Below are 27264 nucleotides of genomic sequence, written 5' to 3'. Positions count from 1 at the left end.
CAAGCATGTGCCTCAAAATTGATAGCCAGCATTATTATTATTATTATTTTAGGTGAATAGGGTGACAAGAGGTGGGAGTGTGCTTTGGGATTGGAGGAAGAATTTGGCACTGAAAGGGTTAAAATCGAACCAGCTGCTCCCAGGCTGGTGATAAGGTTGGAGGAAACACAATCCAGGTCCCCAGCCCTGTCACAAGCGAATTTATGAGGTGCTGGTCACGCTCAGTCAGAGTAGGTGCTCCCCCGAGGCTGCACAGGAAGCATTCAGGGTTATGGGGACTCTCTGGGAAGAAAGAGACAGAGCAGAGAGGAAAAGTGAGAGCCGGGCAGTGGGAGCCCCCATACACCCACCCGGGCAGCGGGAGCCCCCATACAGTCCTGGCCGGGCCATTCCTCCTTCGGGGCCCTGTGAACAGGGGCAGACAACATCCTGGGTACCCTGATGGAATGGCAGAGCCAGCCCACCCAAACTGTGCCATTTTATAAAGCTGGGGTTCCAAGGCTCAAACAGGTTAAGTAACTTTGCTCAATTGTCGGGCGGGTGAGTGGAAGAACTGGCGTCTTCTCTCTGTCCTGCAGGAGGAGAGAAGGGGAGGAACGGGGGCGAAGGGAGAGACAGAGAAAAGGCAGAAACAGAAGGCGGGCCAGGTGAAGACAGAGACAGTGGGCCAGAGAGAAGGAGAATGACAGCACGAGTAAAGTGATAAAGGAACAGACCAGACAGAGTCTGGAGTCCAGGGAAGAGGCAGCAGAGCAGGGAGACATGCGGGGGGACCGCCAAAGCAAGAGGGAAGGAGTGGTCCTTAAGGGCTAAGAGGAAGAAGAAACAGAGAAGGGAGTGGGGGCGGGGGAGAGAAAGAAAACCACAGGCGGGGAGTGGTCGCAGGACACGGGGGTCTCTGGGTGGCCACGCGTCTGCACCTTAGTGTACAAGTGTGTGCGCGCGCCTGTGCGTCCCCGGGACCGGCCGGCCGCGGTGGGTCTGTGCACACGTGTAGGCCGGTGTAGGGGGCGGGAACGACGCGAGACCGCGACCTCCCGGACCCCGGCCCGGGCGACCCCCACCCCGCCCCCACCCCTGCGTGCGCCAGGTCCCCGAGCGGGTTAATGCGCCGCCCCCACCGTGCCGGCTCCTCCCCGCCAGGGCACTGCCCGGCTCCGACAACTCCCTCACTCGACCTGGCCGCAGCCCCCTGGGCGGACGGCAGGTCCCTGGCGGCGGGACAGACCAGAGCCCGGCGGATGCGCCCGGCACGCCCCGAGCAGCCCCTGCGCCCGCCGCGCCACCGCCAGGCCGTTGGGCCGCCCGGGGAGCCCCAGCAGCGCCGCCTGGGTGCCAGGAGCCTCGCGCGCCCGCCCGGACCAGGCTGCCCAGATGCGGACGCCACTCTACTTGCTGCTGCTCGTCGCCCACGCCGTGGACATGCTTGCCCTGAACCGAAGGAAGAAGCAAGGTACGAGGGGAGGCCGGGCGGGGTGGCCGGGGATGGGCTTGGGGCGTCTGCCTGTTACCCAAAGCCCTGGGCCATTGGCTCCTCCAGATAGGCGGCAGTCCCACTTTACAGATGGGGAGACTGAGGCTCCGGGGAAACCAGTGAGAGCCACTGAGCAAGCTGGACCAAGCAAGCTTTCCACGGAGAGAAGGACTAGCAGGAATCTCCCCATAGTAGCCACATCGCTGGCCAGGAAGAGCATGGCTCTGTGCTGAGACAAGCCACCAGAGCCAGCCTGGGGTGGGGGGCACGGGGACTAGGAGACAAAGTTAATGGCTTAGAAGTCATCCCAAGCGTTCATGCTGAGCCAGGAGGTGACATAAAGAGCCCAGGGCTGGGAGTCCAGATGCCCCAGTCCCTGCCCCATCACTGACTCTAGCTCAGGTGATCCTCTGAGGGCAGTGATCCTCGGTGGGGCTCTCAGCAGGACATGAGATCTGAATTCAAGTCCACTTATTCTGGGGACAACTTGGAAGAAGTCCAGCCCCTTAAAGAGCCTCAGTTTTTCCATCTTGACCTCTTAGGGCCACTAGGAAGATGAACCAAGGTTCAGATTATAAATGTACCAGGAGCCCCATGCACACTTACCTCTAGGTCCCATGCTGCAAGAGTCAGAATGTCCTCAGGAGGTGAGTTTGAGGCTGTCCCCCAAGAGAGGGAGCTGGCAAGCAAGTCCCCTGCCTGAGCTAGGCAGCCCTCTGGCCTCTGGGTGCCGATCTGAGAATGCCAACTACTGTGCCAAGGGTTTTCCATGCACTATCTCGTTGAGTCCCCACTATGTCCTCATGACACAGGGGTCATCCCATTTTGTAAAGCTGGGGTTCCAAAGCTCAAACAGGTTAAGTGACTTTGCTCAATTGTCCAGCGGGTGAGTGGAAGAACTGGCCTCTTCTGTCTCCCCAGCTCCGGCATTGGGTCTGAGCAGGGCGAAGTGGGAGAGAGAGGAAGAGAGTGGCTTGCCCTCTGGGGGTTTCCAGTCCAATGTGTAAAAAGCCCTGCATGGCACAGTCACTCCTGGGGGGAGCAGGAAGACGAGTGAGGCTGTGGCAGGTGGGATTGGATGGGGTGGGGGAAATGTGGCCCCAAGGGCCCCAACCCCTCTGTGACAGAGGGACCAAAGGAATGGAGAGGCGAGTGGGCTTCCGCTGTGCTGGGGGCAGTTTGGGGCTCCACTCTGCGAGTGGCCTTTGTTTAGTGGTTACAGGCATGGCCTCTGGAGCCAGCCTACCTGAGTTCAAATCCCAGCTTCCTCAGTTACCAGCTGAGGGACCTCGGGGAAGTCACTTTGCTTCTCCAATCCTCAGTTTACCCGTCTGAGAGTCCTTTAACCACGTTTCCTCTCATTGACTCATCTTTCAAATGGGAATAATAATCTCAAGTATCCAACTCGTAAGGAAGATGAGCGAGTGTGTATGGTAGGAGCAGCTGGGTGCACAGGCTCCTGGTGGGCACTCGTAGGTATTCATCATTCTCATTTCCTGTCCACTGTGTCCTCCGCTGTTCACAACAGCCTAATGGAAGGAACAGGGAGATGCTTATTTTCTATATGAGGAAACTGAGGTTCAGAGAGGGGAACTGACTTGTCCTAGGTTGCACAGCAGGTAAGGAACAAAGGAGGCTTGAATCCCAATCTGAGATCTCTCCTGAGCTGTGTTGGTCTTCCATTTGCAAAGCCTCAGTTTCCATAGCTGAAGAGGATCTGGTTTAGAAGATCTTTAATATGTTTCTCAGTTCTAAAAACAAAAAAAAAAAAGGAAGAAAATAAAGAAAAATGAAAAATTCCAACCCCTCCCCTCATCCACAGCTCACCACCACCTCCCCAGGGGCTGAGTGAGGAGGCGGGGAGACAGCTGCTCTGTGCACTGCCCCAAGCTGGGGAGGCGCTCTCAGCAGCCTTTGCCCCGTAGCTCATCTCTTGTCTGCGGGACACACACCTGCCCAGCATCTTCAGAGAGCCTTGGGGCTCCACTTAGTTGGATGCAATGGGCATAGCCTTCGATTTCAGTCCCATCCCTGACCGGGTTGCGCTGTGTGACCTTGGGTGAGTGGATTTCCCCCCTTCTCCCCACCCACAGCCTCAGTTTCCCTATTGGCACTGGGATGGGAGGGAGTGGCTAAACAAATCCTTCCTGTAGCGTATTTTGCAAGGCAGCCATGGGAGTCCTGGCTACATAGGTTTGGGAAACGCTGGGTTTTGCAGATCTCTTGACTCCAGGACTTCTCAGTATGGGGAAGAGGTGGAGATGGAGAGGAAACCCTTTCCCACACTCATTACCCATTGGACACCCCTTCTCATGAGGCATCTGCTTGGAAAGTTCTGCATGCAATCACCCCACAGTCCTACCAGCTTTGACTTTCTCATCTAACTTTGGCAGAAGAATGTGCCTGAAGACACGTGGGTATTGGCAGTGCTTCATTCATTCATTCATTCATTTGCGTGTTCATTTAACAAGTGTCACCGGGCAGCCTATGCGCCAGGTTCTGTGTTGAGGACCTTGGGGATACCAAGGTGAGCAGACCTGGGCCTGCCCTTGAAGAGCTGCCAGTAAGGAGGGTGACCCTTCCCTGCCCTTCCCCAGCTCCTTCCACACCTAAGTCCTTGGCCTCAGCCTTCAGCCTGGTCTGCAAGGTCAGCAGCAACGACTTGTTGGGCCCAGCAGCTGCCCAGCCCGCGCCGTCACCCTGGGGGCCTGGCTCCCACAGAACCGTGTTTCCGTAGGCTCCAGCGTCACTGTTTTATGATGAAACCCAATTTTTCTGTTTCTAAGAAAGAACGAAAGAAAAGTCTTGAGAAAGTTTCTTGGATCTCAAGTGTCTCTTACAAAACAACATTTTGGTTAATTGAGTGTAAATGAATCAGAACCAGATGGGGACGTTTCTTTTGAAATATGCTGGGATGTCCTGGTAATGGGACAGTCAGGCAGAGTGAGGGGGCTCTGGTTCGCGTCCCCTACCCCGGATGTGGAGCTGCATTTAGGCAAGAGGCCAGCCTGTGACGGGCTTTCTTCAACATCCAAGGCCTGCTGGCGGGGGGCAGGGGGATCCCCACAGTCACATGGAGCTTCTAGATCCTTCCAGAGCTGAGGCAGCAAAGGGCAGAGCAAGGAGCTCTGGAATTCAGGTAGGCCCAGATTCAAATCCTGAGCCCTCTTCTGCCCCAGGTATGTGACCTTGAATAGGCCACATGCCTTCTCTGAGCCACAGTTTCCACATCTGTGAAATGGGAACAATTGTACTTGCCTCTGTGGGAAGTTGGGAAGATTTGTCACAGCTCTAGAGGGGAGGTGCCCAAAGGCACACAGTAGGGGCTTCATAAGGATTCATCCACTTTTCCTTCGCATTTTACAGCAGAGTGGAATGTGGCCTGGATGTGGGGGAGGGGAGTCTCACACAGGTTGAATCTTGCCTCTGCGTCTTGCTTGCTGTGCATCTCAAGCAAACCTCCTCCCCTCTCTGAGCCTCTTTTTCTTTACCATAAAATGACTATGGCAGTGCCCATGCCAGGCCTGTTAAGTGGAGTGAACGTGATACTTCTGCGTAAGTTGCAAAGCCTGAGACAGAGACGCTGAGACACAGGCAAGCAGGGACAGGGATGCTGGCATCCAGGTGATGCCAGGTTCAGATGCAGGGCAGTTCTGAAAGGGAAAAGAGATTCCTACGGAGCAGAGCAAGGGTGATAATTGGACACTGAGGGCTGAGGGGATGGCGCTGTGTCTCTGTAGAACGCCACCTTGCACCTCTTGGCCTGGGTTTCTTCATAACATAGGGGCTAGTTGAGAAACAGAAAGCAGAATACTTGGCATATAGTAGGTGGTCGGTCAGCCAAGCTCCACTCGGCCTCCCTCTCCCTCTCAGCAGTTCACACAGCCATCTTGGGTACAAAGAATTGCTACTTTCACCTCGTACTGCCCCACCCCAGAGGAACCCACCTCCCTCTCCCGTGGATGGAAGCCATCCAACCCCGCTGCCCAGCCACTGAAGAAGACCCTTGAGGCCACTGAGGGAGGACCGGCCACTTGCCGGGAGCTCTGCATGTGGGGCTGTGAGTCCTCACCCTGCCACGGCCTTGTGTTATACCCATTTCCCAGATCAGGGAACTGAGGCTCAGAAAGGATCAATGGCCTGCCTAGGAACTCACAGTAGCTGAGACAGAATGTGGACCCTGAGTTTTGGAGGCTCCAAAGCCAGTGCATGAACATAGCAATGAATCCTGTCCAGATTTGCTGAGGGCTGCAAGGTGGAGGCATTTGAGAGGAGCCTCATCAGAGGGGTAGGATTTAGGAATTTGCCAGGCAGAGGTGGCAGGAGGGTGGGGACTCCTGCAGGAGGAGGGGAGAGCTTGGTTGGCCAGGTGGGAAGGGCACAAGGGACTGTGTGGCCGGAGGTCTGATTGCAGATAGGGCCAGAATCCGGTTATGGAGGGCATTGGGTGCCACTCATCTGCCATGAGGAAATATTTATTGAGCCCTTCCTCTGGGCCAGCCCCGGGCTAGGTGTCGAGATGGGTGCTCCACCGTCCCTGCTGTCACAGGGCCCAGCGTCTCCTTGAAGTCTGTCGGTGAGAATGCCACCGATAGGACCCCCTGAGGCTGCTCCTCAACATGGCCTTGACAGGCAGGCCAGTGGTGTCCCCATCTCTGCTGAGGAACCTGACACTCAAACAGGGGACATTGCTTGGCTAAGGTGTCACGCGGGTAAGGTTTGTTCATCCATCCTTCTATCTAGTGAAAACAACAGAAGCTCACATGAATTCAGTTTTTCCAACTGTGGTTTGCAGTCCATCAGCAGGTTGGGGCAATAAATTTAGTAAGTTGCAGCCAGCGTGTTTGAATGAAATGGAATGGAATGGAAAGGAACAGAACAGAATTGAATAAAATAGAGTAGCATCAGCAAACCTTTTTGTAAAGGGCCAGATAGTAAATATTTCAGGCTTTGCGGGCCACAGATGATCTGTCACACATTCCGCTATTCTTAGCTCGCAGATTGTACAGAAACAGCCAGATCTGGTCCACAGGCTGTGGTCTGCCAAGCTCCTTTTTAGAAAATATCAGTGTGTTGCAAGTGTTAAGATTAATTAGCATTTTGAGCAGTGTGTTTCAATTGACTTACATATGTAAATGTGTGTACACATGGGTGGTGTGTATGCACATAGGTGGGGGCATGTGCACACATCTGTGGATGTGTGTGTCAATGAGTGTGTGCGTGTGGCTGTGGTGTGTGTACCGTCGTGTGTATTGTGTGTACTGTGTGTGTACTAATATAAAAATGTATTTCTTACCATTGTCAAAAAAGCGTGGAAGTTATTGTATCGACCAAGCCCATCTTCTGTGACCTTTTCAATTGTGACCTGACACAGGCCCTCCTGGCAGCTGTGAGGGTGGGTTCCGGGAGGGTCCCTGTATTACAGATGAGGACATGAGGCCCAGTGGTCGCACAGCAGCAGCGAGGGTGGCTGGGATGGGAACCCAGGGAGTCTGGCTCCAGAGCTCTGAATGCCGCATGGATTGCCTCAGTGAGCAGCACCGCTCCAGGCACGTTTTGCAGGTCCTTAGTTCAGATGCTCGTTTCTAATCACCCGGAATCTGGCAGCCACATCTCTCCCCAGGTGTGTGGATTTCAGCCCCTGGGAGGTGGAATGATCTGTCGGAGCCCTAAATATCCTCCTGCATCAGACACCCCTGAACAGCCAGCGTGTGGCTGTCGTTGCATGTTCCTTTCTGGTTCGTCCTCACCCCAGCCCTGTCTGGTGGACATGGCTGCCCCCACCCCACGTCCCTGCACTTCCAGAAGAGGAAAGCTGATTCAGAGAGGGGGACTGGCTTATCCAAGGTCACATAGCAAATATGTGTGTGACCTGGGTCTTCCTGATTCCAAAACTCACAGGAGCAAATCCTGCCTGCTGTAGACTTCAGAAAACCCATCTAATGCTGCTATTAACCACCCTCTTGTTTGTATGGCACTTTACAGTTTCCATGGCAGGTCAACTTTCATTTTCTCTCTGGAGTTCTGGAGAAGGGTTATAGAACAGTGGAGCGTGAGGGCTGAAAAGAGGCCAATACTTGTAAAATTGGAGGCTCAAGTGGGGAAGCACCTTACCCAAGGCCGCCCAGCTGTGGGTGGGAGTAAGGGTGCAGGACAGACCGGGGGTGAGGGCAGCTTTGAGTAGGTGGAGGAAGGCAGCCTGCTGCCGGCCCTCACAGGTCTGGTTTAGAGCCTCTCAGAGCCTCAGTTTCCCCCTGTGTGACTTGGGAGTGCTGTCTGCTTTGCCTTTTTCCCAGGGCTGGGATAAATGTCACAAGAGAAGAGGAATCTAGGCGCTTTCCCAGATTGAAGGCTGTCTGCAGAGCTTTCTTAATAACCGGAGCCCAGCCCAGGGCTGGGTGACTCTCAAAGGCCTCTAGAGTTACCTGAGCAACGTGAAGCTGCCAGGTAGGGTCTGTGGCTTGGCTGTGCGGTTCCATGAGAGGGACTGGGCTGAGGCCTGGGCCAGACACAGAGCCTTCACGGCCTGCAGGCCAGTCCTTCCCTCGGAGCCTTGGGCTGTGCGCACCGTCAGGACAGAATGGTCCCGGCCGTGGCAGACACCCAGGAGCACACTCCTCACTTACATCTCTACCCACTTGTATGTTCCTAAAAATATATCTTTTTTTCTTTAAAAGTACTTAACTTTCATTGGCATCAAAGGTTTAAAAAAGTCTCTTTTTGGTTTGGTTTTGTGGTTGAGCATTTCCTCTATGCCAGATGTCACCTGCATTCTTTTATTTACCAATGTCAGGTTCTGTTCCAAGTACTTTATGGATATTAATTGATTCAGTTCTCTTAATAAACCTGCGAAGTGGGTACTGTTATTATCTCTATTATCTCAGAAAACTGAGGCACAGAGAGGGGGCTTCCTGGGTTTGGAGCAGTGGGCATTGTCCCCCACCTTGTCACATTGAGCATCCTGATTAGCTGGAGGTGTCCTGCCAGGGTCCTAATGTCCTATTCAGCCAAAGCTGAAGCCTTTACAGCGCCCCCAAGAGCCACAAGAGGCCTCTATGGTCCTAAAGAGCCCTGAGCATCGTAAACTCCCCGAGGGAGGGAGAGGGAATTAGCAGCTGACGTTTCTGCCCCCAGTATCTCCAGACACTTTATACGCAGGACTTTACAACAACCAGGGTGGGCTCAGAGAGGGTCCCAGAGGCCAGACACCTGCCTAAGCTCATGCACCAGACCACCTCACTGCGGGACAAAACCAGGACAGGAAAGAGCCAGAACCTGTCTGAGTCCACTCCCAGCCCGGAAGAGTCATTCAATAAGTACTCATTGAGCACCTACTGTGTACCAGGTACCGTCAGCTGAAGCACACAGAGCACTTCAGCAACTTGTTCAAGGTCATACACACAGTAACCGTATCCCCATCACATGAAAAGAAAAGGAATTGTTTCCTAATATTTTTCCAAATCAGTGGAAACCACACGTACCTGACAACTTCATGACAGTTTTGCCTATAGGACAATTGCAAGGCAATTTCTTACACAGTGTCACATACTTGACAGCATTGTGACGCTTTCACACACAAGACAGTTTTGTGACAGTTCCACAGACAGATTTGGTTTTGTGACAGTTTCGTACTTGGGACAGCTTTGTGACAATTCTGTGTTCATGGCTCACAGGATGCTGAGCTCTAGGAAATGGGTCCGGGGGAAGCTGGCTGGAGGGGGTGACTCCCTTCCCTGTCCCGTTCTCAGTTGACTGTCCCTCCCTCCTGTTCAGCTTGCAGAATAATGAGGAATCCAATAACAGTGCTTATTTCTAAATACCATCTTTCTGAAGGTCACTGGTGGCTGCTCTGGGCTGAGCAGTGCCCCGAGGGCTCCCACCAGGAACACAAATGTAACTTCTCCTAGCGAGTAGCTAATGGATGGCAGAAAGCATCTGGTCCTTAAGGAACAGGGAAGCAGAGATTTGGGTTGGTGTGGGGAGGAAAGCCAGGCACAAGCAGCCTGCGCTGGACAGTGTCCGCCCCCAACTTGGTACCTCAGAAGGCCCAGCAGGGCAGCACGGGCCAAGGGCCTTCTCCGTGCTTCCACTCGGGGGCCCTCTAGCCTTCAGAGGTGGGTCTCACCTGTCCACACACCCATGCTCAGGCACATAAGAACCCAGCCCCTCCTCTTCCTGTCATGCTGAGCTGAGCAGGGACTGTCCCCAACTTGGACCACTTAGGGAAATGTCTGTCCTATGAGAGGTGAGAGGAGCCAGGTTGCCCCTTCCAAATATCACCCCCAACATCCCCCGCCCATCCAACATTGGGCCACCAGGGCAAGGCATTGTGTCCCAGGAGAAAGAGTCTGTGGACTGGGTCAGCTGTGGTGGTAAGTCTGGCCCCACCACTTCCAGTTGCTGGTCTTTGAGTCTCAGCCGCCTCCGCTGTGAAACGAGGAGCACTGACAGCACCTCCCTCCCTGCTGCTGACAGTGAGGTCTGGGGCCAGCACCATCGGCTTCCCAGGGGAGCTTGCTAGAAAAGCAGAACCCCAAGCCCCACCCTGCTCTTTGGCATCAAAATCTACATTTTAACCCCAGACCCCCAGGCACTTGTGTTCACATTATATAATAGGTGGGAAGCCCTGGCTGACCTCACAGAGTAGTTTTTGGAGATCGCATGAGTTCATGCATGTACAACACCGGGCACACCGCAAGCGTGAAACCAACAGCAGGTATCGAGAGGTGGTGGCACCTCTTGTTTTTAATAAGCAACCTCAGGTGATGCTGATGCAGGTTTAAATTTGAGGACCACCACTGGCTGTGAAATCAACAGATGTGGGTTTGAACCCTGGCTACACCACTACCCTCCTCCAACTGGCCCGTATAAACCAATGTCTATACAGGATTCCAGGGGACCAGAGAATCACTCCTAGAGAGTTTGGAAGGGACCTGACACATAGGGAACAGGCATTTCATCGCCTGATTGAACACACACCTACTGATGGGCTCCTTGTTGGACTTGGCTCTGAGCCCCTCGGGGCAGAGGTCGTCAGCTTTCTTTACATTTCTATGAGCCTGGTCCTCCCAACTGGACTGTAGCTCCCTGGGAACAGTTTTTGAGAACATTTATGAAGCTACAGTTCATTCATTCATTTAAGAAACAGCGGCACCTCCAACGTGCAAGGCGATGGGGATTTAAAGGAGAACAAGCCAAGCTGGACCCCAGCACTCAAGGGAGCATCTCTCATGAATCAAGTAATAACATAGCGCTTATTCCTCTGCCCTTAGCTGTGCTAAACACTTTGCATGGATGAGCTCATGTCATCCTCACAGGTGGCTGGGTGGGGGGGGGGGTGCATGCTACTATTGTCCCCATTTTACAGAAGAGGAGACTGAGGTTCAGAGTGGTGAAGCCACTTACCTAAGATCACCTAGCCAGGAAGTGGTGGTTTTTCAGGCCCCAAAGCCAAGACCACCTCAGTGTTCTGCTGAACATAAGGCCTTCTGGGTTCCCCTCCCTCCTTCCTTCTTCCTTTACTGAGAAGGGTCCAGTGGGCTGGAGACCTCTAGCCCCGCACCCTGGGGAGTCTCCAGGGCTCAGCCCCTTGCAGGAATGGTGCAATATACCCCCCAGGCAGGAATGTGCCAGGGGCTCTTCTGAGCCAGCCTCCAGCAGTGGCGACTGCCTCCCATATGTGGCGGCCTGAGCGGGCAGGCGGGTGCCCAGATGTTGTTTATTTCCTTTGGTCATCACTGACATGCATCCCCCACTGCCAGGCAGGGATTGGAGGATGGTCTGCACAGCACCCTTTCTGTGAGGCCACCCGTACATCATTCTGGATCCTTCCCAAGGACAGAGCAGGGACCAGGGCAGGGCCTACCCCCCTCAGGCTCACTGCCTTGGGGCAGGGGGCAGTGGTATCTTTCTCTCCTTCCCCATCGCCCTTCTCACCCCCAGGGAGTCCTCAGGACAGCTGTGTTAAATCCTTAGTCCACCATGACACACGATGTTCTCATGCAAGACACACTTTCCTGGGCACACCCCAATTATGAAGAAACTCTACCCCCCAAAATGTTAGCATCAAAATAGAAAGCTCTGGACTGATTGTCAAAGCAATTCCAGGATCACAAATGCCAGTGGAAGCAGGGCAGGTGGTGACAGTAATAGTAACAGGGATACCATGGAGACCCTCTTAAGTGTCAGGCCCTGCCCGGGTCCTCACGACATACCTGTGAGGTCAGCCAGTAGGATTCTTGCATTACAGACAGGAAAACTGAGTCACAGAGAGGCTAAAGCACTAGTTCAAGGTCACACAGACAAGGGCAAGGAGCAGAGCTGGGATTTGAACCTGACCAGTTTGGCTCTTAACCCCGTTCCACACTAGTGGGTCTCAAAGTGTGGGCCCAGGACCAGCAGCGTCAGCATCACCTGGGAACTTGATAGCAATGCAGATTCTCGGGCCCCGCCCAGCCCTACTGAATCAGCAACTCTGAGGTGGGGCCCAGCAGCCAGTGTTTTTAACAAGCCCTGCAGGTAACTTTGGCGCATGCCTAAGTTTGAGAACCCTGCTCTACCTTGTCTTCTAATGTGGGTGAAGTGGCCATAAGGTGCAGCCCAGGGATGATAATATATGGCAGGTGACCTCTGCCCTCAGCATCAGGGACAATAATAGGGAGTGGCAGGGACTGCAGCAAACTGAAGAGCATATGTCCCATTTATGTAATTCCAGCCACCCATTGCCCTGAGAATGTAGGCCCAGTGTTGCAGGCCCAGATGTCCTGACTCTTTCCAGAGAAGTCCAAATTCTGGCTTTTTAATGTGAAATCTCTTAATTTTTAAAAATTTTGGCAACCTACCCAAATTATTCTTTTAAAAAAAAGTGTAGGACTAGAGTTGTTCTTGGCTTGGGTATTGAGGATATTTCAGCAACAGACTCACCGTGGGCTGCTAAGGAGATGAACTTGTCCAGGAGAACATGTCATTTTCAGGGTCCCAGATGTCATCCTGTGCCTTGTGACCCCTCTCAAGGAATGTCCTGCAGAGAGAGAAGGTAGATGGGAGGCATGACTTTGCAGAGGTGACCCTAAGTGCGCTCCAAATCCCCAAATGGAAGAAAATACAGAGATCACTTGCAAATGTTGAGCCATTGGGCTCCAGCTGAAACAAGGGGTTTGGGGCTATTCTCAGGATGTGGGTGACCCTGACCCTAAACTTGGGAAGCCTTACTTGAAGAGCACAGGTTATTCCCTGTTTCCAACAGAAAGAATAAACCTGCCCTTCACCCAGGACCAAAGCTGCCTCCTAATATCTCTGCCCTGAGCTCTTCACCATCCAGAGAGGCAAAGACCCACCTTCCAGCCTCACCAGCATCTCTGGCCTCCGTTTGCTCACCTGTGAAAGAGGAGGAGGGTGCAAATGTTGGTTGGCAATCCCACCGTGCATCACGATGGTGAGGGAACAGGAAGGGAACTTATGTTTGGAGAGGAACACCTACTATGTGCCAGACACCTGCTAGTTTGTTTTCACAGCCCTCGTAATAAGGCTTGTGGGGGCAGGAATTGCTGCCACAATTTTTTAGATGGGGAAACTGAGGCCCACAGAAATAAGAGCACTTGTCTAAGGTCACATAATGAGTGATGGAGCCAGGATTTCAACCTGGACACCTGCACCATAATGTCCTTAGAGTTTTAAGTCCCTTGAGGGCAGAAGACACATCATCCTCTTCGACATAATAATAATAGCTCCAGTTTATCAGATGCCTGTTGTGTGCTGAGCTCTGAGCTGAGTTTTCATGCACCATCTCTTTTAATAACAACTCTGCAAGAAAAGTATTATTACTCCCATTTTACAGCAAGAAAAACTGAGGCTCAGAGAGGTAAAGTACCTTGCCCATGGCCACACAACTGCCCCCAAAGCTCATAACCATTGAGCCACTCTAGACCTGACACAGAGTAGGGGCTTAGTAATTATTTGCTGAACGGATGAATGAATGAATGACTCAACCCTGGGTTAATGCATGCGTTCAGAGTCATCATGAGCCTTCATCACTTTGTAAACTGTCAAGCCTGGTGTGTTTAATTCCACTATCATTCTCCATAAAATGGACAGCCAAGTCTCAACTCATCCCTTGGGTGCTTGGAGAAAGACGGAGTGACTCAGATGTCATTCTAAGCCTCTCCAGCTGCTGGAGCAACACAGGGTCATACTTTTAGGGCTGACTGGCATTTTGATGGGGGTGGGGGACAGAGATGGTCTTGATTACGGGAGATAGTTGTTAAGGGAAATTACGTGGGGTGCCTGCCATCTGCTCTGATGTATGTCCCAAGAAAACTTGGGGAGGTTGCAATTAGAGCTCAAATGCTCTTCATTAGAAATACACATCCAAGCTGGAAGAGGACAGCAATAGAGGCCAAGATGCACTTGAGGTGCAGAAGGACCCAGGGGGGTTCAAAGTGTGCTCCCTAGAACCCCAGGGTCTCCTGGGGCATCAGAGCAGTTAGGCTAGGGGGTGGGGCTCCAGGGTCCTCACCCCTGGCGAGGCAGAGCTGCTCCACCAGGATCTGCTTCCTAACTAGCAAGCTACATCCATTTTGATTGTAAGTTGACAGAACAGAACTAGCCCAAGTGAAAAAGTGACTTTGTTTGGAGCTATGGGACAAGCCAAGCCTTGGGAGGGACTGGAAGGCTGTCAGAAACTTTGTCTGTCTTAAGAGCCCACGAGGTTTCTGGTTGCTGCTTCTCTCTCTGCATCTGATTTGTTTATTTTTTTCTCTCTCTCTGCTTCTGTATTAGTCAGGAGTCATTTGGTGCAATTGACATAAAACCTAACTCAAAGTGGCTTGTGAAAAGAAGAGAATTTGTGGATCCCCCATGGGTGGATCCAGGTGCACAGGTGACTCCTTTCGAAATCTGTCTCTGCTGCTGCTGTGTGGCCTCTATTCTTGGGAGGCTCTTCCCTAATGTGGCAGCCATCAGCTCTGGCCTACATCCTTCCAGATCCAAAGAGTGGAAAAGAAAACACACACACACACACACACCCATTCAATCAAACAAAAATCCCAAAACTAGCTCCTGTTGGGAAGTGTGCCTGTGTCTGAATTAACCTCTGTAGTCAAGGGGACCTGATGCTCTGATTGGCCAAGCCCAGGTTAAGTGCATCTGGGTGGAGATGGCACCACACGAACCTCAAAGTCTGAGAGTGAGAGGGGTGGGGTCCCTGCTAGCTAGCGCCCACCAAGGCTTCTCACATGTGCACAGGAACAGGCTGCCTTTCCCACCTGCAAATGTCCTTAGATCAAGAGGCCAGCCCAGACCATTGTCTGTCAGCCCAAAGTCGAAATTTTCAAGAGAGGTGGTCTAATTAGCTCAGCCTGATGAGCTGCTGGTCGCTGTCTGAAACCACCACTGGCCAGCATCAGGGCCAAGTAGTGCAAACACGGGTGCCAGGGCCAGTCCTCAGGGAAAGACATGAGCTGGGAAGACACCTCCAAAATGCCTATTACATTTATTCTGGACTTGTTAAAATTCACATTCCTGGGGCCAAACCAGATACAAGTCTTTTCCAACTCTTTGGATGGGGGATTCTTATGCATAGTCAAGTTTAGGAACCATCAAGTTTGGCTCTTTCTAGAGCAGCACTGTACAAACTCTAGTTGTCATTACTTATTACTCATAAAGTCAGCACTCAAGTCCCTAAACTCGTCACCTTAGGGGTGGAGTGTGGGGAGGGGAAATGGCATTTCTCTGTCTAATGGGTTATAGAGATGTGCCACTGAGACCACGAGAATTCAAAAAGTCAGAGGTGCCATAACAACATAGAGGCACTAGAGGGCACCCTCGCCAACTGCCAGGGTCAAGGATGCAGCAGAAGACAGAGCCGCCACCCCTCAAACACCTGGGCTTGAAAATCCTTCCTGCGGGCCAACACTCTCCGAGATCAGGGACTGTTCTTGGGTTCTTTTGCCTTTAGCATATCGAGACATCGTTCTACAAAAATTTGGCCGCCTGACCTTGGGGAAGGCCCCCTGCCTTCTAGCCTCAGAGTCCCCATTGAAACTGCAGGGATGGGGCTGAGTGATCCCTAAGCTCTTCTGAGAATGGTGAGAGTTTTCTTTGCCTCCACCTTGGAACCCTTATCGCATCCTACTTTGCTATCACTTTTGTGGGCTTCAGTCTTTCCCACCAGGCTGTGAGTCCCATAGGGGCAGGGGCCAAGCGTTGCTCACCCCTGTGGCCCCAGGCTCTGCCTGGCACAGGAGGCCCTGAACAAATGCTCACAAGAGAGCCGGGTGGGGCGGACAGACGTGGGTCTGCCCCTGCTGATTCTGCATGACCCTGGACACATCATTTCACCTCCTTGAGCCTCGGTTTCCTCGGCTGCAAAATGGGCAACGACACGCATGTCGGGGTGTGAGTCTCCGTCCACAAATCCAGTTTGTAGGAAATGCCACTTTGTTTTGCTGTAATGGAACATAATTTGGAATTGGAACGCCTACTCTGCCAAATGGCAGAGATCACCTCAAACCAGGTGAGGGTCCCCTTACCCCGTGGCGATGGGGTTGCGTCTCAGGTCCACTGGGCTTACGTGGTGCCGAGGCACAGGGGCGGGCACGCTGGTCCCCGCTGACGTCAGTCTGCTGGCCTGCGCGGCTGAAGACCCAACATCACCAGTCACTATCGTGTGTCAGAAAGGCCCAGGGACCTAAACAAGATGGACGACGCTTTCCTCCCTCTCCCATAAAAGAATCTCTGCAGTACACAGTCCCGGGTTCGTAAGGCCGCGCCAAGGTGTCTTTCTGTAAGATTCCTCTGCCACCTGGGTCTGCCAAGCCCACAGCTATCAAGTCTGCAAGCCCGCGGGCGGAAGGGAGAAGGGGAGGAGAATAGCGTGGGCACTTCCGGGGGCGGCACCGGGGCACGCCCACTCACATCCCATTGGCTAAGTCGCAGACACGTGACCACATATAGCTGCAGAGGTGCCTGGGAAATGTAGTCTTAGAAGACGTGCACCCAGCTTAAAATCAGGGTTCCAGGGAGGACGAGGAAAGGAATGGACATGGGGGACAACTACTACCGTGATCAGGGACGTGGGCCTCCACAGATCTCAAAATCCCCGTCTCACGTCTCCAGAATTTGTCACCATCCCCTGACCAAGACCTGAGCTTGAGGATGGGACAGAGCTGGGGAGGGAAGAAGCGGGGAGAAGAGGGAAAAAGAATGTCGCCCACTCCCTGGCCCAGGACACAGTAGAGGCTAAACTCTTTTTTCTTTAAGTGTATTTTTAGTGTAAATTATTTCAAACCTACAGTCAAGAATTAAAAATAATATAATGAACATTGTGTGCCACTATCCTGAGGTCAGTGTTTATTAGTCTCTTATGTCTTTTAATATACATGTAGGTGTCATAAATGCTACAAAGTGTTGTTTTGCAGGTTCTTGAACTTGATACAAATGGCTCTGGACATATGATTCATTGTGCACTTTGCTTTTCCCTTTCAGCATTGTCTCTGAGACGTGTCCACAATGATACCTTTAACTCTGCCTCAGCCATTTGTCATAGCTGGGTTGTGTATGTGGCACGTGGCTGTGGGTGTATGAATACACCACAATGTGCTTATCTATTCTTTTGACAGAGAGTTAGTTTTTTCAATTGTTTGCTATTGAATAATGCTGCAGTAAACATCTTTGCACATATCTCTTTGTGCACATATGCAAGAATTCCCCTAGGCCAGTGGTTCTCAAAGTGTGGTCCCTGGGCCAGCAGCACCAGCATCACCTGGGAACCTGTTAGAAATGCAGGTTCTCAGGCCTAAGGAATCAGACACTCCAGGTGGAATCCCGCAATCTGTACTATCACAAGCTCTCTAGGAGCTGCTGATGTGCACTAGGGTTTGAGAACTGCTGCTCTAGGGTTTATGCCAGAAACCAAATTGCTGTGTTTAGAAAAGGGACATCCTCAAATTTACTAGAGACTGCTAGATTTTTCTTCAAAGTTTACACTTCTACCAGAAGTGAACATTTTCTCTTGTGTTTGCCAACCCTTGGGAGCATCAAAATTTAAATTTTCTTTGCCAAGTAGATGAGAAGTCTGAGCTCTGCGAAATTCTCAGTTGATGTTCTTCTCTCGCTGGCCCTGGGAATCCCTCTTACGACATCACACTTTCTCTTTGCCCTGGGTTCCCTGCCAGGTATAGAGCTTTGGGAGCACAAAAACCTTTATTCTGCTTCCCTGTTACAGTTTCTCTTCCCTGGGTAAGGTCACTCTGGGCATTGCCACCCTTGCTTGGGGGCAGAATCCCAGGATATGACTTAGTCACTGTGCACCTCCATATAAGCAACAGAAATAGGGTTATCAGCAGGATGTGGAGGGTCGTGGGATCCAGGGAGCTGAGGATGAGGTTTGGGGAAGGGGCAGTTCTCACCCGAGAGCTGGAGGTGGGGAGGAAGGAATGGAGCAACTGAGGGAGGGAGGGGAGGCAGAAAGGCCCCAGCCAAGGCTGGGCAGAGAGCCTGCTCTGCAATCACATGGACCCCATTCTTGTGTGCCCCCTTGCTCTTGTGTCCCACTCCCAGAACTTGGAGTCAGGGGAGTGTGTATCTGGCTAGGCTTCGGTTAAGGCCTACCCACTGCCAACTTGAGAAGGGCCAGGCCTCTTTCCTTTCTGTGCCAAGGAGAAGGCACCAGGATTTGGCCTTCACCAGGCCTCATGCAACAGGGAGTTCCTCTAAAAGGGAGCTGGGGCACCAGTAGGAACGGGGGAGGGACTAGGAGCTGGAGAGCCAAGAATGTCCCCTGCTGGGTGGCCATGGGGCCTAGGGGAGCCAAGGTGTGTGACCGGTTCATTAAACAGTCTGACCCCAATGGGGTATAAACAGGAAACAGTTTAATGTTTCCCCAATTGCTGCCTCTAAGAAGCTGCCATGTCCTTTCCTGTCCCTTAACGACACCTGGTCACTTTCTGACCCTCCCCACTTCCTACCCCCAATGGTCTACCCTGCTGCCTCTTATTGCTGGGGCAGCTGCCAGCAGCCAGCCTTCTTGTGTGAGGCAGCAGCAATACCACTAGTGCCTGGCTCCTCCTGAGGTGGCCCTAGCCACTGACAGCCTCCTCGTGCTTGCCACGAAGGACACGCAGGCTCTTCCACTGCTGTCTCTGCCCTTCTCTGTCCCGATCTCCTTTCTCTGCCCAAAGAGATGTGGGAAGGGGGAGGATCTGCAGGGCCGTGAACACAAGTTTATGTCCAACTGGGACAGGAGATGCTGGCACCTTCCTGCAGGCACCCCTGTCTTTGTAAGCAGTTCCCTGGCGCCTCCTCACTTGGCCTGGAGGGTTGGAACAGAAGAAAAGTCACAACACCAGCACCCACTTCCCTAGGCTGACAATCCCTAACTCCATGAGTGGTTTAATCAGGGATCCTCAAGTGATGATCGGGGTAACAGAGACTCCCTGTGAGCCTTGGAGAAGCTCTTCAAGGTTCTAGAGGACTTTCCACCTCTTTTTCCCTGGTCCTCAGCTTGCTATTACTGATGGATGCTGGAGACAGTGAGGAATGGAGTATTGTTCAGAAGCCAAGCAGGAGGCCGAAGGTCTCGCCCCAGCCCCCATGCATGTGCACTCCCTACACTCTCAAAAATACACCCTACTTTAGTAAGGATTAAGTTTGCTTGTAAGAGGAAACTCCGAATAACAGCAGTTTAAGCAAAATAGGTGTTGATTTCTCTCTCACATAATAGTCTACACAGGCAAGTTAGGGCTAGTACAACAGTTCTTTCTTCTTCAGGGACCCAGGCTCTTTTTACCTTATTTCTCCACCACCTCATGGGATATAGGTTTCACCTCATGATTCAAAATAGCTGCTTGTGCTCCAGCCATTGTGTTCACATGCCACCAACAGAAGGGATGAGAGGATGCAAAGGGTATGTCCCTGCCTTTTAAGATGGCTTTCTGGAAGTTGCATATACTGCTTTACCTTACTTCCCATTGGCCAGATTTTGGTCATATGACCATATCTAGTTGTAAGGGAAACTGGGAAATGTAGTCTTTTGTTTGGGCAGCCATGTGCCCAGTTAATATCCCAACGAGACGGTCTGAGTTGCTCACACACATAGTTTGATCATCTCTCTCTCCTTTCCCCCTCCTTCCACCCTGGTCTGGCTGGCAGTGGGCTCTGGCCTGGGGGGCAACTGCACGGGCTGTATCATCTGCTCGGAGGAGAACGGCTGCTCCACCTGCCAGCAGAGGCTCTTCCTGTTCATTCGCCGGGAAGGTATCCGCCAGTACGGCAAGTGCGTGCACGACTGTCCCCCCGGCTACTTCGGCATTCGCGGCCAGGAGGTCAACAGGTGCAAAAGTACGTGGCTGCTCCCTTGTCCTGTGCTAGTGCTGGGCTCCTGGACACTGCTGGCCCAGATTCCACCCTCTCATCCCAACACAGCCAGAGGGGACACAGGTGTGTGCCTGAGCCAGACTCTGAGACACCTGCTTGGTTCCCGGCTGGCTCTGCAGCCTTAGGCAAGTCAGTCCCCTCTCAGCCTTATTCAGCACTTATAGGGCAGGGAACCTTCACTTCTGCCCAAGTTTGCTGTGTGGCCTTGGGCGTGTAATTCACCTTCTCTGGTTTTGGCTCAAAAGGGAAAAGGAGTCCTAACCCCTAACTTTAATTTTCTCTGTGATCTGGGACAAGCCATCACTGCCTCTGAGCCTTGGTGGAAAAGAAGCAGGGAGTCCTCCCTCTCAGCCCAGATTGGCTGTGTGACTTCAAGAAAGTCACTTGCTTTCTCTGAGCCAAAGCTCAAATGAGAACCGCAACTCCCTCACAGGCAGCCCAGTTTGACCTTGGCCAAGTCTGGGCCTCAAAGGAGACACTGAGTCCTGACCCCAATGCTGCAGAGCCTGGGGCTGCTCAGAGGCCCTCCCACCCCAGGCAGACCCAGAGGGCCCCTCCCTGGCAGCCACCCTCACCTGGGTGTCCCGGCTCTGTTACAGAATGTGGGGCCACTTGCGAGAGCTGCTTCAGCCAGGACTTCTGCATCCGGTGCAAGAGGCGGTTTTACTTGTACAAGGGGAAGTGTCTGCCCACCTGCCCGCCGGGCACCTTGGCCCACCAGAACACACAGGAGTGCCAGGGTGAGTGGGGACCTCCTTGCCCTGCCCCCTCCCTCTCCCTCCCTGGAGCAGGGGCTTGGTGAGAGGTGTCAGGAGACCTGGAAGAAATTCTAGTCGAATGCCACGTGGCGATGGGAGGCCCAACAGCACCACAGCAGGTAGTCCAGGCACTCATGGCAATCCTGCAACACACCAGCGCCAACATGACCATCATTCTTAGGGATACTATTACGGCCAACATTGGCATCATTATTATTACCAAGGGAGGCAGCAGGGTACAAAAAAAGAGCACTGATTTTTGAATGAGACAGACAAAGGATCAAATCCTAGCCCTAAACCTTACCCATTAGTGATCTTAAGCAAGTCACTTCAGATCTCTGTCCCCGAGTTTCTCCAAACGTCAAAAGAAAAAGTTAGACTAGAACATAAAACCTACCTCATGCAGAGGAGTTGTTAGGAGGATCAAATGAATCATTGCAATTTAAAGAGCTCGATACAGTAGCTAGCATACAGTAAAAGCTCAATACATGTCAAGGTCATTATTATTCCCGCTCTGACTGTTTCCCGACAGCTCCTTGTCAGACTCCTGTCTGTGAGTCCTACACGAGGATGCTCCTCCACATTCTCACCGGAACCCACAAGCATCTCTGCCCACGTGTCTTCTCTGGGCTCACGTTCACGGTCATTGTAACAGCTGACTCACCATCTCCGGCCGTATCCCTCCCTGAGCAGCAGACCCACACCCCCACCCACCTTCTGGGTGCCTTCGTTCTACTCCCCCCTAGCCTGATGCTTCCCCTGGGATTCCTCTGTCAACAGCCAGTTCCGCCATCCCTGGGCGGCCATGGCCGAGACGCAAGCCTCATTGTTCGCTCTTCTCGCTCCCTCACCCTGTATCCAATCCAATCTGCTCATGTGCTCGCTTAAAAAATATTTACTAGAGCATCTGCTATGGCCACGCACTTTCCTAGGTGCTGAGGACACGGCAGACAAAGCCTCTGCCCTCATGAACGTGACATTTCAGTGGGGAGACAGAAGAGAGGCATGAGAATAAATGCATAATATGTGGGGTGGCAGAAAGAACTTTTGGGGCAAAAAACGAAGCAGCATAATGCTCCCAAGCCCACCCCACCCCCACCCATCTGTTTCTCCCCTCCCCACTCCCTGCCACCTACCGCCTTCTTGCCACCCTCTGCCTGTCACTAGGATTCTGGCTGCAGCCTCTTGCCTGTCTCCCTACCTCAGATCTCACTCTCTCCAGCCCACGCTCCACCCAGCAGCCAGAGGGATTATTTCAAAATGACAGTCTGCGCAGGTTCCTCTTCTGCTCAAGGCCCTTCCGTGGCTCCCACTGCCCTCAGGCAGAGCCACCCAGGCCCTGGGCAATCTGGGGCCCATCTGCCGGCTGCTTCACCCCCAGCATGTGTGCCTCCCCCATTTGAGTTCATGCTCCAGCTTGCCCAGTTCTGGGTGGGTATCACAAGCAGAATCCCCCCGGGGACGTTGCTGGAGTTATTCCTTCCCCCTGGAGCACTCCCTACCCCCTGTGAGCCTTGCTAACCTCCCCGTCCCCCCATCTCACCCCACCTTCCAGACCCAGTGCAGGAGTCTCCTCCTCCATGACCCAGGCTGCCCCTGGGGTCCCACAGCACCTGTCACTGCTCTGACCAACCCTGCCTCCCAGCCTGGTCTCCAGTGGTGAATTCCAGAGGGCAGGCCCGGGCCAGTCTTATCTGCTGCCTGTCACACCCAGGACAGCGCCTGGCACGCAGCAGGTGCTCAGTCTTTCCTGGTCGATGAATGCACCTAGTGGAAAGACCGTTGTTCTAAGGTCTGGGCCCTGCTGCCTCTTGAACTTGCTGTGTCCACTGTGAGCCCCTTGCTGTGTTCCCTCAGCACACCCCTTGCCTGCTCTAGGCCTTAGTGTCCTAATCTGCAAAATGGGAGTATTCATACTTACCCATACTCTGGGCCTACTTCTCAGGGACTCTTACAATAATCAAATGTGAAATACATATACATTTACATATGTTAATATACATACATTTATTTATTTACATATATTTTAAAATTACCTCCTACTAAGAACTGTTAGGTCCATGACTCCTTTTCCCTCACAGCAGCACTGGGTAGCTTCTGCCTTCTAAGGTGGATCAAAGGCACATGATCAAGTTCAAAAGCCATGTCCTGGCCAGGCACAGTGGCTCACACCTGTAGTCCCAGCACTTTGGGAGGCTGAGGCGGGAGGATCACTTTGAGCCCAGGAATTTGAGGTTGCAGTGAGCTGTGATTACAACACTGTGCTCTAGCCCAGGCAACAGTGAGACCCTGACTCAAAAATAAATAAGTCAATCAATAATAGAAACGAAACCCATGTCCTGGTCCCAAGTGCTTCCCAGACGACCTTCCAGCCTCCTCTCCTGCCCCTCCCCTCCGCTCCAGAAACTTCACCCTCAAGAACATTTACCTTCACCCAGAACCTTCACCTTCAAGCTGCCCCGTCTCTCAGACGTGGTCGCTGGGCTCCCAGGGCTTTGCATGCCTACCTAGAATGTTCTTCCTTCTCCACTTGAGAAACTCTCTCTACCTTTAGATCATATGTCACCTCCTCCAGGAAACCTTCCCCTTTAAAGCTAGACCGTCGGTCACTCTGGCTTCTGGCCCATCGCAGTCTGCGAGTGCTTTAGCATAGCTCTCACCCCAGGCTCTTAGGAGTAGCTTTTTAAATGTCTCCCCTCTGATCCTAGTAATACACTGAGTCTGCTGCCAGTGGAGACGCGTCTTCAGCGGCCTGAACCCCTCAGGCCCTGCCCTTGGATCTGAAGGCCCCTCACTGCCAGCTGACCCCGTCTGTCTGTCTGTCTCTCCCTTGACCCCGCAGAGGAGTGTGAACTGAGCCCCTGGGGCAGCTGGAGCCCCTGCACACACAACGGGAAGACCTGCGGCTCAGCCTGGGGCCTGGAGACCCGGGTCCGAGAGGCCAGCCACGCGGGGCGGGAGGAGGCGGCCACCTGCCAGGTGCTGTCTGAGTCAAGGAAATGTACCATCCAGAGGCGCTGCCCCGGAGGTGAGCACCAGGACGGGTATGCGGGGCTGCAGACGGCAGGGCCAGCGGGTGACTTTGAGTGGCGTTGGGACATTGCCTCCACTAATAGTATCCGTAAGTCTGCCTGAAAGGCCACCACTGGCCATATTGTCAAGTATGTGTCACTCTCCCAGTGTCCTTTCAAAGGAGGGTCTTTGTTGCTGGGATCAGTCCCATGTACATTAGGAAGATTGAACTGCCAGGAATTCTCAACCCTCTCAGCACCTCTGAGGCAGAACCCCAATCCCTGTCCACTAAATGCCACTTCATTGTGGCAACTGAGACCACAACACAGATTTCCCAAGTACCCCTGGAGGCTTGCTAAGAACCACTGATTTAAATAGAAGAGAGGCCACAGAGTGTAGCTGGTAAGATGTGAATGGTAAGTATTAACAGTAATGATATGGAGTCAGCAGTGTTAACTGTGCAGGTACTATGTGCCAGGCACCATGCTAAGTTCTCTACAGTCATTAACTCATTTATCTGCACAATGACACTATGAGGAAAGTATTATTATTATCCCCATTTTGCAGATAAGGAGACTGGGGCACAGAGAGTTTGGGTCACACAGCCAAGGACATGTGGACCTAGAATTCAAACATAGGTGGATGTGCAAAGAGGAATCTAAAGTCGTGATAAGGAATGAGGGACCTGAAGCCAGGCAACCCTGGGTACACAGCTGGGGTGTGGTGGAGGCAGGATTTGAAGCAGAGACACCTCTGGTTTTAGGACGTGGGTATTTGGGTTGGGAGTGCAGACAGCAGAGATGGGAGCCTCTAGGAGCCATGCTGGGCAGTTGGGGACAGAGAGCGAGGTTGAGATGGGACCAGAGAAACTAAGAGAACCCAGTCCCAGGGAAGCACCCACACAGGCAGACAGACAGGTCTCTACAGCTGTGGCTGCTGTGGCCACACCTCTTACAGCGTCTGCGAGCTGGTGGCTGATTGGCTGTGTTGAAGGATCAAGAGAGGAAAGCTCTTCCCCCATATAATAGTAATAATTAATAATATTAATAGCAGCAAACATCCACAAAGCGCTCACCATGTCCTGGCACTGTGCTAAGTGCTTTGTACATATGACTAATTCTCACGGCAACCCTACCACAGCTCCTGCATCACCCAGGTCTCAGCTCAAACATCTCCTCCTCAGAGAGGCTTTCCATGCGTCTCCCCCTCCCAAGAGTCATTTTCCATTGTCTCACATCATAGCACTTGTGTCTTTCTGAAATGATCTTGTTCACTCTTGTGTTTGCCTGTCTAGCGTCTGTTTTTCTTACTGGAGTGTGGTCTCCAGTGAGAGCGAGTCTCTGTCTTGTTCATGGCTGTCTCTCTAGTGCCTGGAGCAGGGCCTGCCATGTAGCAGGTGTCCAGGTGACATGTGTTGGATGAGTGGATGGATGGGAGAGTGGGCAGGTAGATGGCTGGGTGCATAGGTGGATGGATGGAGGGATGGGTGGGTAGGTGGGTGAAGGGATGGGTGGTGGGTAGATGGGTGGGTAGGTGGGTGGAGGGATGGGTACATGGGCAGCTACCAGGCATGCACAGGGAAGGGACACAAAGCCACGCACCCCCACACCCCCACCTTCAGAGCTGGCAGCGCCTGCTCTGACAGCAGCCACACCCCCTCCCCAAAGCTGTCCCCACCTGAGGGCTGCACAGTCAGCCCCAGAGCTTAGAGCGGGAGCTGGCTTCAGTGCCCCCCACAGACTCAGAGTGGGCATGGGGAGCCCCAGGAGTTGGCAGCTGGTTTGAGGGGCTGCCCCTGCCCCTGCCCTGCAGAGGGAGGAGCCAGGGCTGGAGCCAGTGCAGCTCTGACTCCTGGGGAGACCGGCATACAGTTGACTGCCGTCCCCTTGCAGTTGGCTCCGAGATCTCTAACTGCCTTGCCTGTGCCCTTGGAAAGTGACGCCCTGAGCCTCGGTTTCATTGCGTTCAAATGGGCACACAGCTCGCTTTGGGGAACTGAGTGGGGACCAAATCGTACGACAACAGCCTGGGTGTTGCAGACACCCTGGAAAGCAGAAATCTGGGCTGGCCTGGCTCCCAGCCACACCTCGGTTTTCTTACCTGTCAATAATAATAATGACAAACAAGTGCTTGGAAGAACACTCCAGGTGGCAGGCACAGCCAGTACAAAGGTGTGGCTGGGGCGGAGCGTGCCAGGAGGTGACAGGCTGCCGCAAGGTCAGGGAGGAGCAGGGGCCGGGCAGGCCAGGGCAGGGACTCGGTCCTTAACCCCAGGTGAGCCAGAGCCACTGCAGGAATTTGGGCACAGGGATCTCTTTTGCTGTAAGAGAGAGCATGCTGGGACTCCGCCCACTCACCCCTGCCGTCTGGGCTGGACTCTAGAAACTCCAGTCCAGGCTGTGACACTGAGCAACTCATCCTCTGGCTGGGCCTCAGACTCCTCATCTGAGAAACGGGGCTAATCAGATGTTAGAGAGTCAGCTCAGCTCCACAGGGGGCAGGGGTCACGATTCCGAGTTAGGTCCCAGGTTTGCATCCCAGCCCACCCCTTCCACAGTGGGCACCAAGTGTGGGGGTCCCCTCCATGCCCGTCAAATGGGGCAATGGGGCTGTCCCTGCCTCTCTCTGCTGTCGGGAGTTGAGCACGTGGTGCCATAGCCAGCACTAGCTAAATGCTCAATTACTGTCGCTGTCGCGATATTTGAACGGCAGAGCCTTTGGCAGGGAGGTGAGTGGAGAAATTGGTGCAGGGACCCAGGTAAAAAGTGCTGAGTCTCCAGCAAAGAGCCTGGTACACTGTGGAGTGAGTGCGCCTGGGAGGGCCATGGGGACCCCACGAGGCCACCCTGAGTCCTGACCGCGGGTCCCCATGTGGACCTCCAGGCCTGGCCAGACCAGATGCCCAGCACAGGGGTCCTCAGCGAGTTAGCGCCCCTCCCTCTCCCTACAGAACGAGGGGGGATGTTCAGTTTGGGGTAACCCAGCCTGCAGTCTCAACTGTGAAAAGGAGGGGTTGTGAGGTCGGCCCCCAGAGATCCTGGGCCCCATCATGAGGGAGTGGGTGGGGCACCCTCGTCTTGCAGGGCTGGGGGGCCTCCCAGGCCCCCGCAGGCCCTGCAGCCTCACACGCAGGCCCTGTGCTCTCACTGCAGAGAGAAGCAGCCAGAGGAAGGGCCGGAGGGACCGGCGCCCGCACAAGGACAGGAAGCCGGGCCGCAGGCTGGACGCCAGGCAGCGCTCACCCACCAGGCAGCCCTGACTGCTGCACCCACCCCCCTCTCCTTCCTCCTCCTCCTCTTCCTCTTCCTCCTCCTCCTCCTCCTCCATTTATCTTCTCCTCGTTCCTCTCTCTTTTTTCTTTCTACCTTTCCTTCCTGTCTTGTGCTCTATGTCCTTTATTTCTTCAATCGTTATTTTCCTCTCCTCCCTCCCTCCCTCCCTCCCTCCTTTCCTCTTTCTTCCTTTCTTTTTATCCGTCTTTCTTTCCCTTCGCTCCTGTGTTTCCTCCTGTCCTTCACTGTCTCTGACCCCAGCACGGCCCCCCACACACTCACTGTAAGAGAGAGACCACGAGCCTGTGCCCTCCCTGCAGCTCTCTCTGTCTGCTCCTTAAAGAAAGCAGACATCTTTCTCTAGGCCTTTCCCTGA

General features: G+C 53.3%; 1 protein-coding gene across 2 annotated transcripts; it reads left to right on the top strand.

The window, feature by feature from the left end:
- Window positions 1–1260: 1260 nt before the first annotated feature.
- On the top strand, window positions 1261–26875 carry RSPO4 (R-spondin 4). Of its 2 annotated transcripts, XM_045528153.1 has the most exons (5): window positions 1261–1453; window positions 19622–19810; window positions 20446–20586; window positions 23447–23632; window positions 26769–26875. In XM_045528153.1, the coding sequence occupies exons 1-5, from the start codon at window positions 1375–1377 to the stop codon at window positions 26873–26875; spliced, it is 702 nt and encodes a 233-aa protein (XP_045384109.1). In that variant the 5' UTR covers window positions 1261–1374. The 2 variants fall into 2 exon arrangements, with proteins under 2 accessions (XP_045384109.1, XP_045384110.1); XM_045528154.1 differs by lacking the exon at window positions 23447–23632.
- Window positions 26876–27264: the final 389 nt, after the last annotated feature.

Source organism: Lemur catta, chromosome 17, assembly GCF_020740605.2.
Source record: "Lemur catta isolate mLemCat1 chromosome 17, mLemCat1.pri, whole genome shotgun sequence".
Classification (NCBI taxonomy): domain Eukaryota; kingdom Metazoa; phylum Chordata; class Mammalia; order Primates; family Lemuridae; genus Lemur; species Lemur catta.
This window is presented reverse-complemented; position numbering and strand designations above follow the sequence as displayed.

Coding starts and splice junctions, on each gene's coding strand:
- RSPO4 (XM_045528153.1), top strand. CDS start 1,375: ATGCGGACGCCACTCTACTTGCTGCTGCTCGTCGCCCACGCCGTGGAC. Junction 19,811..20,445: donor GGAGGTCAACAGGTGCAAAA/GTACGTGGCTGC, acceptor GCTCTGTTACAG/AATGTGGGGCCACTTGCGAG. Junction 23,633..26,768: donor CCAGAGGCGCTGCCCCGGAG/GTGAGCACCAGG, acceptor CTCTCACTGCAG/AGAGAAGCAGCCAGAGGAAG.